At 42.4% G+C, this 19,066-nt stretch overlaps 1 protein-coding gene across 3 annotated transcripts in view; it reads left to right on the top strand.

Moving 5' to 3' along the window:
- MME (membrane metalloendopeptidase) overlaps positions 1–19,066 on the top strand; it is an 82,613-nt gene that overhangs the window by 46,961 nt on the left and 16,586 nt on the right. For all 3 annotated transcript variants that reach the window (XM_083613254.1, XM_083613252.1, XM_083613253.1), the window contains exons 9-17: positions 1,083–1,217; positions 2,705–2,806; positions 5,072–5,208; positions 5,315–5,408; positions 10,093–10,221; positions 13,405–13,503; positions 14,263–14,343; positions 14,891–14,994; positions 16,351–16,409. In XM_083613254.1, coding sequence (XP_083469380.1) covers positions 1,083–1,217; positions 2,705–2,806; positions 5,072–5,208; positions 5,315–5,408; positions 10,093–10,221; positions 13,405–13,503; positions 14,263–14,343; positions 14,891–14,994; positions 16,351–16,409 — 940 coding nt within the window. The remainder of the gene's footprint in view (positions 1–1,082; positions 1,218–2,704; positions 2,807–5,071; positions 5,209–5,314; positions 5,409–10,092; positions 10,222–13,404; positions 13,504–14,262; positions 14,344–14,890; positions 14,995–16,350; positions 16,410–19,066) is intronic.

Raw genomic sequence — 19,066 nt, 5'->3', positions numbered from 1 at the left:
GATGTCATGTTAATCCTGCCATGGAAAGTTGGACTTCCCATTCACTCAGATGGGAGTTTTTTCTCTCCTGCAAATTGAATGCACAAGAGGCCTGATTCGACTCAGGATCACAGTAGGGGACAAACGGCTAAAGTCCCTTAGGCCAGGATCCTGATCCATATTGTGCCCCCTTTCACTGGCTATTTCTACAAGAAAAATCCTGGACTTAAGAACAAATGTCATGATTAGCATCACATCTAGTTCAGTCCTGAATGCAGACTTGGGAAGACAGCAGCATCCCTAAAGCACATTCTCTCCTCCCCATTGTATGTAAGTTCACTTACCCACAAATGGGACATCACCAGATTGTGCATTTCCCCATCCTATTTAATTAAATGAATGTAAACTGCTTGTGGTTAATTTGGGCACATTGTGTTCTTGCGCCTTTAGTCTCATACTTGTCTTTTAATGGTAGAATCACAGAACCTTAGAGTTGGAATGAACTGCAAGAATCATCTAGTCCAACCCCCTGCAATGCAGAAATCTCAGCTAAAGCATCCATGAGAGATGACCATCCAACTGCTGCTTAAAAACCTCCAAGGAAGGAGAGTCCACCACCTCTCGTGGGAGTCTGTTCCACTGCTGAACAGCTCTTACGATCAGAAAGCTTTTTCCAAATGTTTAGTCGGACTCTCATTTCTTGTAACATGATCTGCACTGAGCTAGGTTGGATAGATTGTTATTTTTTATGCTTGTTTTTCATATTTTGCAGAGCACTTAAAAAAAAAGCTGGAGAGAAAAAAATGTGGTGGGGTGTTTTGTTTTGTTTTTTGCACAACAGCTGCCACTGTTGCAGACAAAGGGAGGGGAAACCATATCATGGAATTCAACACAATTCATGGGAAATGTGGAGAATCCAATACAGGCATGCTGGTTTGGGTGACAGCCCCATGCCAAGTTTATTTCTGCCCTAAGCTGCAAGAAAAAGACAATGCCTACATCGCACAAGTATCAACTTGACTGTTCTGCATAACATCCAACATGCATTTGCAAAAGTGTTTTTTTTCTTTCCCTTCCTCCCAACCTCCCCTTCCCTTTCACAGGCATGTTCAGCCTATGTTGAGTTCATGATTTCCGTAGCAAAGCTGATCCGCCAGGAAAGAGGTCTTACGATCGACGAGAACCAAATTTCCACAGAAATGAACAAAGTTATGGATCTGGAGAAGGAGATTGCAAATGTAAATAAGCTCTTCTGTTTTCATGCACACAATTAACTGTTTTCATGCACAATTAACTGTTTTCATGCACACAAAATGTTTAGTGTGGGGATCTTAAGCTGTTCTTGGAGGGTCACCCAACCCACTGGAACTGATTTTCAAGGAGAAGGCGAGATTGGTCAAAATACCCTCCCCACCTTTTTTGCTAGTGGAGCTGATGAAAAGCCCTTCTTTAATGGAAGGACACAATTAGATTCAGCCCTTTTCCTTCTCCTTCTACAAACGGATACAATCAGTGGTGCACACTATGGATCTAATGGTCTTATGTGGGGTTGGGTGGCTCCTTCTTTAGATGATAACATGTATTGGTTCACTCATTTCAAACTGAAAACCCAACACTGCTGATTCTGTTGCATGGGCATTTTGACTTCTGTCCCAAAGTCATGCCTTGATGACACCTCTGTGTGGGGTGTGAAACACAGAACAGTCAAATACAACATTCCTAGAGTGGAAATGTTTAGACATGAAGAGGGATGTTTGTCCAACCAGTAGATAAACTTCCTGTTTCCTCCTGTGCTGGGACAAACTTCCTCTACATGTGACCGGAGATGGGCGTGACCTCACCTGTGCAGGTAACAAAAGCACAGGACTGGCCACCACATCTCTCTCTTCTCCATTTTACTTTAATCAAAGAAGCATCAGCCTGAGATGCTTCCGGCCAAGAGAGGACAAAGGAACTATCTCCCTATGGGATAGATTCCAAGTGTATATATTTTGTAACTTAAGTCTGACTTCTGGGATCCATCTGAGTACAGAACGTGGGAGTAAACTCTTTTATACTTTTATATAAGACTGTGTTGTGTCTATTCCTTTTAGGAGGGAATAAAGGGGAATTACCAGGAAACTTATTTTAGAGGCTTAAGCAAGCCTGGCAAAACATTATCTGCTGTGTAAGTTTAAAAAAAGGAGGGTGTTACTCTGCTAAATTGTAGAACTTGTTAACACAAGTTGGGAAGGATATAATTAAACAATATATCCTATCCTGCCTCCCTGAACATTCCCACTCAGAAGAAGAAGAAGAAGAAGAATTGTATACTTGCTTTAGTAGACTGAAGATGCTCACAGCTACCACATGGGATGGGAGGGCAGAACAGGTGGCTAAGTGGGGGAGAAGATAATTTCCTTGCTGCGATTGTCTCTCTGGGCTCCTGGAGACAGCATCCTCCTATGTTCTCAGGGATGTAGCTTACAACTGAGAGCCTAGTTAAACAGATCAAGGGGGAAAGAGGCAGATAACTTTTCAGGATATCTATTTTTCAACAACATCATTTGACTGATAGAATTAGCTAGCTATGTGATTTCTGATTTCTGCCATATTTTAACAAGACAGCTTAAGCACCTTCAGTTATATGACTTTAGAGATCTTGGTGCCTATTTGTTTGATGCTTCTCTGTGTCTCTGTCTTCCTCAAAGAATCTCCTCTGTCTTCTGCTAATTTGTTTTTCTAGGCTACAACCAAAGCTGATGACAGAAATGACCCTCTCCTGCTGTACAATAAAATGACACTCGCCAATGTCCAGAAGAACTTCACTTTTGAAGTTAATAACCAGGTAAAAGATCAATAACAGGTTTTTTCACCTTCAGTGACTGGCTGTAATCAATGCAGTAGTGTGACATGAACTCATCTTTTGAACTGAAAATGATGACCTAAATTTGTCAGCCTGTTGTATTCTGCCGTAAAAGCAAGAAAAAAGACAACAAAGGTCCCGATCCAATGGTGTGCATGGGGTGCCCTTTGAAACAATTGATGATCGTGCTAAATAGTCACAAGTGGCTTGTCCAGCAAGGCGGGGCTGCAGTGCTGGTTTCCCAGCTGCAGCATGGCTGCTTCTTCCTAGAAATGAAGTGGAACTTATGGGATCTAAAACATACAAGCATCAAGCCAGATTAAGAATGGCTGAAGCCTTGGAACTATGCTAATTAATGAGGCTCTTTCGGCATGTATATCTTGCTGTGTAGATCAGGATCCACAGAAAATATATCAAGTGTTTCATGCTTGTTGACAGCTAGACAAAGTTTACTGGTAGGGATTGCCAAAATCTATCAAAAATGGTTGAAGTCTAGCATATATTTATATTTTTAAACCACAGAGCCTAGGGCTTGCTGATCTGAAGGTCGGCGGTTCGAATCCCCGCGACGGGGTGAGCTCCCGTTGCTCGGTCCCTGCTCCTGCCAACCTAGCAGTTTGAAGCACGTCAAAGTGCAAGTAGATAAATAGGACCACTCCAGCGGGAAGGTAAACGGCGTTTCCGTGTGCTGATCTGGTTCGCCAGAAGCGGCTTAGTCATGCTAGCCACGGAAGCTGTACACTGGCTCGCTCGGCCAGTAAAGCGAGATGAGCGCCACAACCCCAGAGTCGGCCATGACTGGACCTAATGGTCAGGGGTCCCTTTACCTTTACCTTTTTCCATTTATCTAATATGCATTAAGGAAAGATGATTAATGTGACACTTTCTGTAAGTCCAAAGGCTGAGGTCCTTGGCCTTTGTGATCTATTTATAAGCCTGTCAGTTGATTAAGGGACTTTTGTGTTGGCAAACTTGCCTTTCAACCTATTAATGGTTTGGTTTGGTTTGTTATGTGTTTATATGCAAGGGGAGGGAGAGACATTTAATCAAAAATAGAGAAAATATAAAACAAAACTAATATTTCATGGGTCTTGGGCATATTACAATACTACCTGCCGGTACAACTGTGTGGCCCCAACTTTGCTGCCACTCCATTCTGGCCACATCCAGGAAACCAACAGTGACTTTGGGGAAGGGAGGGTGGCAAGCTAAGCAGATTCATCAGATCAGGTTTGGAACTAAAATGAATTCTTATCCCTCAAAAACATCAATATTCCACATCAGCAACAGTTAGCATCTAATAGCTGAATAGCAATCTGTATTTGGCAGTATACACAGCTATCATGTAGTAGTCAACATTGGACATGACATTTGCAATAATGTTCAGTAAATTTCATCACTTCTTTTACCATTTGGAGGGGAAATTGTAAACATGTTAACAGTCAAATATGAATTTTTTGTGCCAAATTCCAGTTCTCAAATTCAAATATCAAATCCTAAAAGAAAAAAAGAAATATAAAAGTGCATCCAATGCTGATTTTTTTTAAAAAAATAATAATTGGTTTGAATCAGGGTGCCAAAATCAACTATGGTTGGATCATGTCCAGCAAGTCCCTTTGATTATCAAGAGAGTTATCACAACATAAGGGCACTTAGGATTGTTTTACAGCTCATTAACCTTAATTGAAATGAATTCAGCTTAGTTTATTGCCTGTTGACCAAGAGATTTCAAGACACGTTACTGGACAGAGGTTTGTTCTTATCTACCAAATGGGCTCCGCCCCCCCTTGTTATCTATGAGGAATTTGTTTACAGCAGCAGTCTGGCTGTGGAGAGCCAAAAGGCAACAGGCAAAAGCGAATGGCACTTTTCATAAATGATGAGGACAGTTTTAATGGGCCAGCACTGTTTCCTTTTAAAAATTGTTGCTTTTTCAAAATTTCAATTTTTATATAATATACTTCTGATTTTCACTAGATTCCCCACCCCAATATATAATATTAGCTTGCTATTATAGTTGTGGCAAGCTATTTTTGCTTGTGAGCCATCCTAGGTGAGGTTGGCAAGATGTAAATCCAATATATAATTAAGGAATACGGAACACAACAGACATATGCATGTCTACTTAGAAAAAAAGTCTCAATGATACTTACTTCCAAATGAGTGTACAGTGGTACCTCGTACCTTACGCTTTTGTTCACATGTCATAAGTTGAACCTACTTAAAATGCATGCATTTTTCTTCCAGCCATTCAACTGGTTAACATTCATAAACCATATCATGTCAACTGTGCAAATTAATATTGGTGAAACTGAAGATGTGGTTGTTTATGCTCCAGACTATCTCAACAAGCTAAAAGCTATCCTTAATAAATACTCTCCCAGGTATGTATGCAAGATACAGTTTAAAGTTTAGCTTTTTACATTGCTAATACGTTCCACTGTTTAAAAAGAAAAGTCACCAGATTCTACTTCTTGTTTTATCATTTAGAGAAATTCAGAACTACATGAGCTGGCGATACATAATGGATATGGTAAACACTCTAAGTCGTAACTACAGGGACACAAGGAATAATTTCCGTAAGGTGCAGAATTTTGTTTTATATTTAACATTTAAGATTTGCAGTGTCTAAACCATGGGTAGACAAACCGTACTTCTGTCTTGTCAGGATTCAGCCTCAATCTGTTAGCTGCCATGCATCTTCCAACTGCCTCCAGACACTCACACAGGACCTTCACTGGTTCTGATTTGAAAGAGAGGTAGAGCTAGGTATCATTCACATACTGATGAACACCCAACCCAAACCCCCTGATGATCTCTCCCAGCGACTGAATGTAGATGTTGAAAAACATGGGGGAGAGGACAGAACCCTGAGGCACCCCACAAGTGAGAGCCCAGGGGTCTGAATACTTATCCCCCCACCACCACTTTCTGAACATGGCCCAGGAAAAAGGAGCGGAGCCACTGTATAACAGTGCCCCCAGCTCCCAGCCCCTCTAGACGGTCCAGAAGGATGTTATGGTTGATGGTGTCAAACGCCACTGAGAGATCCAGCAGAACTAGGAAACAGCTCTCACCTTTGTCCCTAGCCCACAGGAGATCATCGACCTGTGCGACCAAGGCAGTTTCAGTCCCATGACGAGGCCTGAATCCTGACTGGAAGGGATCCAAATGGTCCACTTCTTCCAGGCGTGCCTGGAGTTGTTCAGCAACCGCTCGCTCAATCACCTTGCCCAAGAATGGAAAATTTGAGACTGGGTGATAGTTGGCCATATTGGCCGCATCTAAAGATGGTTTTTTAAAAAGCAGTCTTCACTTAAGGATATCAGAAATGCCTCTGCCCAAGACCCTGAAGAGCCAATGTCAGTGTAGACAATGCCAAGCTAGATGATTCAGTAAGAGGGTGTTGTAGGTGTTCATAAAGTGTATTGCTGGCATAAACAAGCATCTGCATTCATACCACTTGCTGGTAATACAACCTATGCACATCAAACCTAATATAAAATGACACCATTGGCTGTCTTGTTTCCTTGTAGGCCCAATGCACACTGCAGCTATTTGTCTTTAAAGCCTAAATGGCTTGGGTCCGAAATACCTGAAGGGAGCACCTGTCCTCATGTAAATGCATGTTTTTGAAAAAACAAAACAAAACATCACATCCCTATCTATGCTCTGGCACATATAAATCTGAGCGCAACAAAAACTGCATTGGGACAGGCATGTGGAATTGATACGGGTGAGCCAATATTTAGAAAACAGATTTTAAAATGTTCTCTGAAATCCCAAGGATTTCAGAGGTGTCCTCCTGATCACCTAAACGGCTCTTGCAAATCACTCCAGGGAAAAAGCAGGCAATTGTTTGTTTACCTTGCCTTTTCTCCAAGAAGCTCAAGAGGCATGAGGTTTATATAAGTCCAACTTGTCCTCTTCTTGAACTGGATAAACAGGTTTCAGAATCTATAGAGGTGAAAGTACATGCGATTGTTGGGGGTGCCCAGACATTGGCTAGATGGGGACGGGCAAAAGCTGAGCTGTGGAAATGTCATTGTGATTAGGAGTCATGGAGTTGGGCCAGCACATCTCTAGAAGGAAAGAAAGGTCAGTATAGCTGGATAAACAAAGGCAGAACCAGAAAACTCATTTGCAATTTCTCTTCTGAAAAATGCACTGTCATTGGATTGGGGCCATGCATGTTTTCAGACAGTGTATACAGAACAGTAAATGTTACCTCTAATACAGCCTTCCCCAACTTCTTGCCCCAGGTTGAAGAAAGTTGCTCCACTAGTTCTCTGTCCAGCAAACTGGAGTTTATTTTGTTCTTCTTTAAACAGGAGATTGCACCCATAGGAGAATTGTGTGTGGTATGTGTGTGTCTGCTGTAGTCTGTGTTTTCCATGGCCACTAGTGAATTGACCACAGCAGATGGGTGCTGCTTATATTATGTATTCGATTTCTAGCTTGCTACTCCATCTTTAAGAAAAAGTGCCCAAGGCAGTTAAAGAAACATAGAAATACCAAATCTGTCATCACTATATGCTGCACTTTGTTACAAACACAGGGCACAATCCAACCAAAGTTAAGTCCCATTGATTTCAGCGGGGAAGCGTACATGAGCCAAGTTGTCCTCTTGAAATAAGTAGGCCAAAAGGAGCTTAACTTTGGCTGGATTGCAGCCCATGTTGTCTTTATTTTGGGCTCTGAGATGTCTATATGAGTGTTTGTAGGGGTGAAACAAATTAGAAGTCGAAAGATGGCCCCACTCTGTTCAGATATTCCTTTGCAGCGCTAAATCACAGGCCCATTGAAAAGAATTCTGAAACAATGCAGTCTTCAAGGGAGTTAGACTAGAGGCAGGCTGTTCTTTTCTTCCAGTTTTACTGATAACGCCTCCTCTCTGCCTCGTTCTTTATGTACTTATTAGGTTCGAAAACAACCTATTTTTTCCCAGCGCCTTTAATTTCGTCCAAAGGGTGGAATTCATAAATGATTACTTAGAACTTCAGACACAAGGTCAAGTGAACTGGCAACTGTGGAGAAAGATACAGAAATAACTATTTCAGTAGTGAGGGGAAACGACATCATTTTTGCATCCTTGCTAGCTTAATTCACTGTCCACTCACTAAGCTGTAAGCCAGGCATGGGCAATGACCAATTGCTGTTAGACTGCAGCTCCCATCATGGCAGACCATTGGCCAAGCCAGATGGGGTGACCAGTTTTCTCAGCACAGGCCATGTTACCCCCATATAGCGCTGGATATATTCATATGGAAAGATTCTACTGTGATCAATGAAGGTTTTTTGAAATGCACAGGTTGTTGGCAACACGTGTGACTGATAAAGTGGGCTCCACGCAGACACACTTTTGGTGCTGTGCCAGGGGTGGTAGTGGCAGCAGAATGAACGCTAACGCCTCCAATTGTGGGCGCCCTTTGCGGGACCGCGCACAGCACCCCTGAGCCACATGAGACTTACCAGCTGGTTGTGCTGGCTGCCTCCCTGACATCACAGTCATTGGGGGTTCCCGCCAAACCCCGGTTCAAATAATCCAATCAGTGGCTTTGGTGAAGGCGGGGCCAGCCGAGCGGACCGCAAGTGAGCAGGCTTCAGAATCACTCTGTATCCAAGCAGAAATAAGCAATAGAATTCCAAGAGATCCCTCATACACTGGTTCAAGGTCTTGTGGCGAAACCAGACCCCAAAGAATGTTTTTTGTTTTGACAGCACACTGATGTGGTAGGAGATAATGGGACCTTAAGAGTTATTGTGGGCTACAGTTGAAAACAAAGCAATGAATGGATTCACGTTTGTTTGTCTTAAAATTAAAAACTGGTGAATAAAAACTGCATTCCAGAACGTAACCATGAAATCTTCTACACTGCTATCACCCCAAAGCCAGCGTCTTTCTGATGTCAGAATAACTTTGAACTGACCCTTCCGTAATAATATACTTCTTTTCAAAATATAAAGCAAGAAAACCACTGTGGTGGGCCGTGGAACGAAGAACTCAGCTTGCCAGAAGATTGCTTTGATGCTTACTAACACGACTGTATCAGATTTCTCTACCATAGCGTAGTTTTTAAGCCTCGGCTTCTTCCCACCTAGTGCAGCAAGGTCACTGAAGGTAGAATCTGCACAGCCCAAGGATACCGCTTTCTTTGCAGGCAATAGAAGGCACACGAAACAGTAGTAAGTTTCACTGAAGCTGCAAAGTTTCATCTAGCTCTAATGGTTTGCATGCAGAGCTGTGAAATTGACTGGGAGCTCTTTCTGCAGGGGAGAGATATGACAGTAATCCGTATGGCACTTGCAAACTGGTTCTTCAGGAAATTCCTCAGCCCACCTGTTGCTGGAGTTTTGAATTTGAGACTGAGTTCTGCCCTGCCAGCTTTCTCACAGGAACATATAAACAGATGAAGCTGCCTTATAACGAGACAAGACATTGGGTCATCTAGCTGTTGTCATGGCACACTCTCCATGACTATGACTCCCATCATCTCCAACCATTTGCCATGCTGGCTACAGTAGATGGGACTTGGAATACAACAACATTTGGAGGGCACCACATTGAATACTCCTGGTCTACAATGACTGGTAGTGGCTCTCTAGGGTTTCAGACAGAGGACCTCTCCAGCCCTACCTGGAGGTGTTGGGGATTGAACCTTGGACCTTCTGCATGCAAAACCACTGCTCTTCCACTGAACTACCTGCCCCCAGCATCCTTAAAGGACACCAAAGGGAAAGGAAGGAACTCCTGTTGTATCAAAAAGTAGTACACAACGAACACAGGCAAAGCCAGGTGTTCTACAGCAGTCTAGGTCACTTTGATTTTCATAGGGCTCACTCCCTGTAGGGTGCAGCCTTGAATGAATGGTGTCTCCACACTGGGCCCTCCATATTACCCAGAAAGTGTGGGTTTATATCCAGAAGAGGCTCACTGGTTGGGGCAGAGCCACTGCTTTAGCTTTCCTGCAGGTGGGTCATTGTCACTTACTGAGAAGAGGAGGAGGAGGAGGAGGTGGTGGTGGCCAAGTGGAAGGTGCAGTGCTAATGCAATGGCAGGAGCAGCAGATGGGCGGGAGAACATTTCACAGCTGCAAACATGAAGACGCAGAGAGAGTTGCATGGGCTCACTTAACCTGTGTTCCTGTTTAAATATCACTTGATGTCTATTAACACCAAGCCCTCAAGATTAACTGAAAGCACCTAGTGATGCTACAAAGTCTCTCCTCTTGCTTGTCACTAATTTCTCAAATGCTTATGCTTAACAGGTGCTTTATGGCACAACCTCGGATGCTGCTGTCTGGCGCCGTTGCGCAAACTATGTCAATGGCAACATGGAGAATGCTGTGGGAAGGCTGTATGTACAAGAAGCATTTGCTGGAGACAGTAAACACGTGGTAACACTCTTAGATCATTAACTGATTATTTATTTACTGGGTATTTAAACAGACATTAGCTTTGGATTATTGGTGTGAATGGCAAAAGCAGTGATGTTGTTGCAGCACAAAATACTTCAAGCCACTTTCCCCCCTAGTGCAGTGGTGAATGAGGATGAAGTCGTAAGAGATCACTCTCTCTGTTTGGCACTCAGTAGGACAGAATTCTGGTGCCAAAAGCAGAGATTAAATTTTACATCTCGCACACTGAGGTTTTTTTGAAAAGTAGGCTTAAGAAGCTGGACGAGACATCTTTTGGCAGACAGGCTGATGATGGGATTATGTGTCTCTTCCTGGACTGTAAGCCAAGTTATTAGCTAATGATGCAGATTAGAAGTCCTTGCATGTTGTAGAGTGAAGGTGCTAAAGAACAGTAGATTACAGGAAAGGAAATTCAGTTTAATGCACTTTGCTGAAATTGGGGAGGGGTGTGTTAATTGATTCCCCCCCCATCTTAGAATAGATTTCCAAATACCATTTTATTTTTATTTTGTCTAATGCTTCAAAAGAAACCATTGGGGTTTGCAGCCTTCTCCTCAGGAGCAGTGGCCAAAACATGCCAATAAGAAAAATGTATCCCAAGCTAATCATGAGTCCTCATATAATCACAATTGCCCTGGATCTGTGTATCCGCGAAAGAAATTGTGATCTACAGAGCTCTGTATTCTTCCTGCTGAACAGATGGTCAATGGAAGATGGGAAGTTTACTCCCACAACTGGGGGTGGGGGTGTCTCCATAAGCAGAGCAGCAGGTATTGCCATCTGGCCCTGTACCTATGAGTTTGTGGCTGGAAGGATTATATTGATTATATGAGCTTCCTGATGCAGGCAGTTACCCCTCCACCCATCTTATGGTAGGTGAATCGCCTGCATTCAGAGTATTCCTTGCTGGACTGGGAGTTTGGTGAATGTGTTCCATCTTCACAAATTTCAGCAACCAGTTAAATGACTTGCCAAAGACTGGAATCTATACAACGGGCATACATACCCCTAGAGAAAGACAAGCCACAAAGGTGATTAAAACCCACCTTTGTATACATGCATGCAGGACCGGATTTGGGTTTGATGAGGCCCTAAGCTACTGAAGGTAATGGGGCCCTTTATATGTCCAGCTGTCCTTTTGTCAACAACAAATTGTCGCTGCTTTTTTGGGTTGAATATATGCTATATGGTAATTTGTGGACCTCATAGGTATCTAAAGCCATTTGCACATAACAAAATAAGTATTTTATCAAAGTAATGGTTGAACTGAAATACAATTAAGAAGTATATTAATAGTGAAATACAACTAAGAAGAAGTATATTAATAGTGATAGTGATATTTTACGGAACAGGCTAGGAGGCGGGGCCCATTACTTACATCATAGGAGCCTACACAACACAAAACACTGTTGCTGTATGTAGGTTTTATTTTATTTGTTTTTTATCTTATGTTTTGGAAATGTACATCCAGTGTTTTGTTTTTTCTTTAAATTTTTTGGGGGCCCCAAGAGAGTGGGGCCCTAAGCTGTAGTTTGTTTAGCTTATACATAAATCTGGCACTGCATGCATGTGTGCGCCAAAGCAGCAGGAGGACTTACTCCAGTGTACATGTCTCATTATTAGTCTGCTGCAGAGTGAGGTTTCCCTGGGTCTACCATACGAATAAGATGGAAGCAGCTCAAGAAGGACTGGTGATTATATTTTCATAAAGGAGCCTTGGAGGGTCACTTAGGACCAAAATAGATGTGACTCCAATCCTGAGAATGCATATATTGTTGCACTAATAGCAGCTGCGGGGAAGCCTAAGCAGCTTTGCAAATGGTGCCAATGGGGAATTTCTCTTTACATGGAGATGAGAACACAGGAAGATGACTTATACTGAGACAGATCATTGATCCTTCCAGGTCAGTGTTGCCCAGTAGTTGTCTGTGTGGTGCCCTGCAGACTCCCATCGTCCCTGACCTTTGGCCATGCTGGATCAGGTTAATAGGAGGTGGAACCATAGATGTGCACTGCTTTGCACTAACTAGGGGACATTCCCAGTCCTACCTGAAGGCACCAGGAAGTGAACCTGGGACCTTCTGCATGCAAAACAAATGCTCTACCATTGAGTTACTGCCCTTCCTAAATACAAATTGTAGCATCGGAATGGTGATTCTAGTCAGGACCACAGCAGGAAGAGAAAGAATTAAGCATCCTCTGCCCGCCCGCCATCACAGTTATGAGGCTCTTCAAGCTTCCCAGCTTGGCTCCTGTTTACATAACCAAAAATGTGCACATTATGAGCTTTCATGCGAGTCATATCTAGTTTGGCTCTAAACTACAAGCTGCTACTGGTTTAATAGTATTCACTTCTCACTAAGGGATACTAGCATCTATGGGACACAGGTGGCGCCATGGTCTAAACCACGGAGCCTCTTGGGCTTGCCGATCGGAAGGTTGGCAGTTCGAATCCACACAGTGGGGTGAGCTCTGTCCCAGATCCTGTCCCAGATCCTGCCAACCTAGCATTTCGAAAGCATACCAGGGTAAGTAGATAAATAGGTACCGCTGCAGCGGAAAGGTAAACAGCATTTCTGTGCACACTGGCACTTGTTACAGTCCTCCATGAGCCAGTAGTGGTTTAGTCCTGCTGGCCACATGACCTGTAAAGCTGTCTGTGGACAAATACCAGCTCCCTTGGCCTGGAAAGCAAGATAAGTGCCGCACCCCATAGTCGTCTTTGACTGGACTTAACCGTAAAAAGTCCTTTACCTTTTTTTGTTACTAGCATCTATGGTTCTGTTAGGAGGAGGCTAGGACCACAATTTCTCAGCAACCTCACCCATCTCCCCTTTCCAGGAATCTTTAGTGGAAGCCATGGCAGCTAAACTAGCATTTAAAACAATATAAGTCTGCAACATCCCACTATATTTTCATCTGAAGGCATAGAAATGTTTTAAGTAACAAAGGTGTGTTTTTTTTCTTTTGCAATAACTCCACTCCTTGGTAACTTTGGCTTTGCCATGATTTGACCTTTAAAAATAAAAATAGTCGTTGTCCGTCTATTTTGAAAAACAAAAGCCGATGCTTCCATCAGTGGCAACTGGGATGCAACATGCCAGAATGTCACCCATGTATGATAAAAACTGAATGATTTAATCTTGTGCTGTACATCCTCAGGTGCAAGAGATGATCGCTCAGATTCGTGAGGTTTTTATACAAACACTTGATGAGCTCAATTGGATGGATGCAGAAACCAAAAAGAAAGCAGAGGAAAAGGCAAGTTTTTAATTTTTATATACATAAAAAAAAAAAAGAATTTGAAATTTGGAGGCCAACGAAAGCCTGTTACTTTCTTTATCCAAAAGAGAAGCTCAGAAATAATTCATTGCAAAGAGTGGAACAGGTAGAACATTCTTCACGTAACACAGGGTTTCCCAAAGTTGGGTCTCTAGCTGTTGTTGGACCAACTCCCATCATCCCTAGCTAGTAAGACCAGTGGTCAGGGCTGATGGGAATTGTAGTCCAAAAACAGCTGGAGACCCAAGTTGTGGAAGCCCTGATGTGACATATGGGCTTATTTCATGGTCATAGCAACATAGGAAGCTTCTTCATGCTGGTGCAACTAGATCAGTATTGTCTGTGTTGACTGCCAGTGACTTCCTTGGGTTTCAGGCAAATTGCTCTCCCAGCCCTTCTTGGCTGATATTATTATTATTACCTGCTCTTCACTAGCAGATCAGGTTACAGCCATAAAAATACATATCTCATGTGTCTGAGGCCATGGCAAAGAAGAGCATCTTCAGCATACAACAAGGACAAGGAAGACTTGACTTTCCCATCACTTCCAAAACCACTTTGGGAACTGGTATCATAAACAAAGTAGCAGTTGCCCAGACCACCACTCATTGACTGGGTCTGGTTTGCAAAATCTAGAAGAGCAAATTGAAAAGCCTATAGATGACTTCTCGCCATCCCTATGATGTCTGAATGTACAACTTGATTCCAGTTCACCAGTGACCATGGTTTATTTTTCAGGCCATAGCAATCAGAGAAAGGATTGGCTACCCTGATGAGATTCTGACGGATACTAATAAGCTGAATGCGGAATACAAAGATGTAAGTACATCTGAAAAACTATTTTGGACAGCAGAGAGTGTTTAGGATTTAATGGTAGCAGGTACCAAGTGTCTACATTGGAGGTATAAGTGAAAAGCCTTATGTCAGTGTGGTGTAGTGGTTAAGAGTGGTAGGCTCGTAATCTGGTGAACCGGGTTCGCATTTCCGCTCCTCCACATGCAGCTGCTGGGTGACCTTGGGCTAGTCACACTTCTTTGAAGTCTCTCAGCCCCACACCTCACAGAGTGTTTGTTGTGGGGGAGGAAGGGAAAGGAGAATGTTAGCCGCTTTGAGACTCCTTCGGGTAGTGATAAAGCGGGATATCAAATCCAAACTATTATTATTATTATTATTATTATTATTATTATTATTATTATTATTACACAGTCCACACAGCAGTTCCTCTTTTCCAGCTGATGGGAGCCATAGTCCAAAATATATGGGGGGTGCGAAGTTGGGGAAGAATACTACTCAAGCAACAATGCTCCTCTAGTTTTTCCCTACCCTCCAGCAAATAACACGAGCATTTCTCTCTCTTTCTTGTAAGCTGCACTACAAAGAAGAAGAATATTTTGAGAACATTATTCAGAACTTAAACTTTAGCCAGAAGGAAAGGCTGAAGAAGCTTAGAGAAAAAGTGGACAAGGAAGAGTACGTATTTAAATGGTTTATACTGTGAATGCAGTGCTTAAAAAATAATAATAATAATCTGGTTCTGGCTATTTGCAAAAGTGGCCCCTGCTAATAGCCAGAAGGGTTCATTTTAACTTCATGTTAAAGGAGGGATCCTTGCCTTTGCACCAGGTCTCATGATTTTAAAACAAAGTTGGGGAATCTTGAATTCTATTCCTAGTATCACAGCAATCAGGAATTGAAATACTGTACCTCGCAATTTCTTTGTGTGCACTGTTCTTATTAAGGGACTGGAATGGAAAGCTCTTGTGGGGAGGGCAATGCACACATATTCTCAGGATCAATTCCCCTCAACTGTCCCCCATTGAGCTTAACTGCGGTTCAGTGGTATGTCAGCACCAATGTTAGCTGTGATTAATGCTAACTCAGGTTCCCACTAAACCAGAGCTCCTTGCAAAGGTCCAGTAGGAGTAAAACTGAATGCATGTGCTAGGGAGCAGCCTCTGTCATGATCTATGGGCATTCATTAGCATGTCGGTAGGGAGCCTCCATGGGTGCAGTGGCCTTCAGTCATGCTGCCCACCCATTTGCCCAGCTGAGCTGACAGGCAAACAAGCATACCAGGGAATTGAATGCTGAATCAGGCTTTCAGTCTTCTAACAGTATGCTATAGTGTATTCCTCCATGGCACACATTCATTTCAATGAGACTTAAAATTCATGAGAACATGCCAGTGGGATTTTGCCTCCTGTGACACATTGTGTCAGTGTATCCAGCTGTTAACCAGAAGGTTGGTGGTTCGAGCCCACCCGGGACCCCTGCATTGTAGGGGGTTGGGCTAGATGACCCTCAGGATCCCTTCCAACTCTACAATTTTATGGTTCTACTTTACTGGGTATTTTTTAAAATGAAATTCAGATTTAGAGCGATTCAATGCCTTTCAGTTTTCTCCTCTTGCTGATGCCATCCAGTGCCGAATTTACATATACTGTAAGCTAAACAAGCTATAGCTTAGGGCCCCACTCTCTTGGGGGCCCAAAAAAATTAAAGGAAAAAAACACCTGGATGTACACTTCCAAAATATAACATAAAAAAACAAATAAAATAAAACCTACATACAGCAACAGTGTTTTGTGTTGTGTAGGCTCCTATTTGTTATGGGCAAATGGCTTTAGATACCTATGAGGTCCATAAATTACTATATAGCATATATTCAACACAAAAAAAAAAACAGTGACAATTTGTTGTTGACAAAGGACAGCTGGACATATAAAGGGCCCCATTACCTTCAGGAGCTTAGGGCCTCATCAAACCTAAATCCGGCCCTGATGCCATCCATCATCAACATTTCCATGTCTCTTCAATTTTTCATAGGTGGATAAGTGGTGCAGCTGTCGTCAATGCCTTTTATTCAGCAAGCAGGAATCAAATTGGTAAGCTGAGTCTCTCTTAGAAACACTTTCTGGCCATGTGGTGAGAAATGGGTTATTTCTTGTCCCCTGTCTCAGCTCAGATCAGGTCAGAAAGTGGACTTTTTCACTTGTTCATCTCTTTGGTTGTTTCAACATGGTAGTTTATTCTGCTTTCCCGATGTTTTCCTAACTTTTGATTTCTGCACTCTGAGCTTTCACACAATGTAAAAGCCACTTCCAGAAATATAGCAGAGTATAGCACAAGTTTAGTATCCATTTCTGTGTTATATGCTTCTGGAAAAAAATATCTTCCCCGCCCCCCAAATAACATATGAATGAGCTCTAAACTCATGCTATAATCTGCTATGTTTACAGAAGCGGGCTTTACAATATGTGAAAGCTCAAATATAATGCGGAAATTAACAGTTCGGGAACTACCAGGGAAATGCAATAAATTGCTGTAGGAACACAGTGTCCATCTCTCCACCGGCTCAGCAGATTTATGCTGTACTGTAGCGTACAATAACATCAGGGACTCCAGGTCCCATCAACCCCAACCGGCAAGTCCAGTGGTCTGGGATGATGGAAACTGTAGTCCAACCACTTCTAGAGGACGTTGCTACACCATGCCATACTATAATTTTGGTGTTGTGTGTCCTTGACCTGCAGCAAGCAGTCTTGTTATCCAAAATGCTGTCCTACTACGGACATTCAAAAACATGTTCTGGTTCGTAGTTTCCTTGGTTTCTGGTCCTATTGACATTGGCCAGATGCTTTAAAGATGAACTGCTTTAGCAAAGGAGGCATCTTTTTCATTCTTGCTTCCTTTGGAAAATATGAGAGTATCGACTTGACACACTCAACAAAGCACAAATCAAGTTGGAGGGGGATAATTTCAAAGCATTTTACTGGAGCGTGTGCTTTTGCTGAATTAATCTATTGCTTATTTATTTTGTATTCATTATACTGATGCAGTCACTACCGCCAGCTCTCTGGAAGAATGGGGGAAGCCTGCAGCCTGTCTTTCCGTTTTATTTGCCTCATTCTTCCATTGAAAAAAAGGGGGGGGAGATTTCTGTTCATTTCTCTGGATAAGGGAAAATTCCAACTGTGGGAGGCTGGCTTACTTACTTACTTACAAATAAGATGACAGGGGTGGGGTTCCCCCGCCCCTCCCCAATGCTTGGAAAGAAAGCATCAAAGCTCTCCATCCCTCTGCAATATGTTTTCTCCACAGACCACTAGTATTAAAAGTAATATTTTACCATAGCCCTCTATACCTGAAGTGCCTGTGAACCCAGAAGTCAGCCATGTATTTATTATTTACTGCTCAGTTTTATTTGTGAGATATAGCTTTACTTTGTTTTAATATGGCATTTAGTTTTTATCTAGTTTTTAGGGAATTTTATTGAATGCCATTGTTGCATTTTTATCGATTTTTATCTAAAACACTTAGATTTTATTATTATATTAAATAGTATAAAATTGGGATAGAAAGACAGACAGACAGACAGACAGACAGACATAGAAGAAAAGCATGAGTTGTGACCCTGCAGTCCTTGCCCAGTAAAAGCGAAATTGTTTAATGAATTTTTCTGGTTTTAAGCTAAGCATTCAGCCAGGTTCAAACCAGATTGCAAGTCTTGCATGCTGAACTTTCATAGCAGGGGTGTAAAAAGAATGATGTCAGTTTTTGTGCGAGATGACCTTGCCAGCAGTAATGCTGAAATGAAAGTGATGGTTTGCAACTATTCTGGGACCATATTTTCACACTTTATTAACATGAGAGAAAGTGGAATTTACCCTGAACAAGGACATCTGAGTTCACTGTGATGGACTTCTTCTTTTTCTTTGGCAATTACTCGTAGCCGAGTAAGTTTGTCTTCCATGAACAAGGTTTTAACAGTAAGTCTGTAAGTGACTGTGGAGGCCAATTCTGGATCCACACGTCCTTCCACAGTGGGGATATAGGTTTCCGGGTGGGAGTTGATTATGGTGAGAGTTTGCCAAACACACCTTCATCTTAGCATGTTTCTCCCTTTCTCCCTTTTATCCTGAGTTGAATGTCTTCAAGTCTATGATACGTTTAGTAAAGGCTGTTCTCCAGCTGGAATGCTTGCAGGCCAGTGTTTCCCAATATTTTTAGACTTGCCTTGAGAGAGTCTGTAAACCTCTTTTGTTGACCATCAGCATTACGCTTTGCATTTTTAAGTTCAGAATAGAGGAGTTGCTTTGGAAGATAATAATTAGGCATCCGAACAACATCTTCAACAAAATCCTACACTGATTCTTCTATGCATCAAATCTAGCTGCATTGGAGTCAGTGAAATTACCTATGAATGGAGACAGAATCAAGAAAGTAAAAGAGTCTAGACTAGGGATGGGGCAGAAATTCATTTCAGTTCCCACTGAAAGGTGAATCTACCTAATTTGCACTTCCTGAAACAAGCGAACCAAAATGAAGCCATCCTTTAAAATTCACATTTCTCAGAATTTTGCAATGCAGTTCTGCAGTCAAGGATTAACTGGGACAGGAAGTCCTCTTATACTCCTTCCTGTCCTGAAGGACTCAATGGACATTATGGGTGGACAGACTCTGTCTAGGACCTGAAGGTACTTCTCCTTGGAAGCTGCTGCCTGCAATTCAGGGGCTGACCATATGAAGGAGCCGACCACAG

Source organism: Podarcis filfolensis (assembly GCF_964270895.1).
Source record: "Podarcis filfolensis genome assembly, chromosome: 5".
NCBI classification, from domain to species: domain Eukaryota; kingdom Metazoa; phylum Chordata; class Lepidosauria; order Squamata; family Lacertidae; genus Podarcis; species Podarcis filfolensis.
This window is presented reverse-complemented; position numbering and strand designations above follow the sequence as displayed.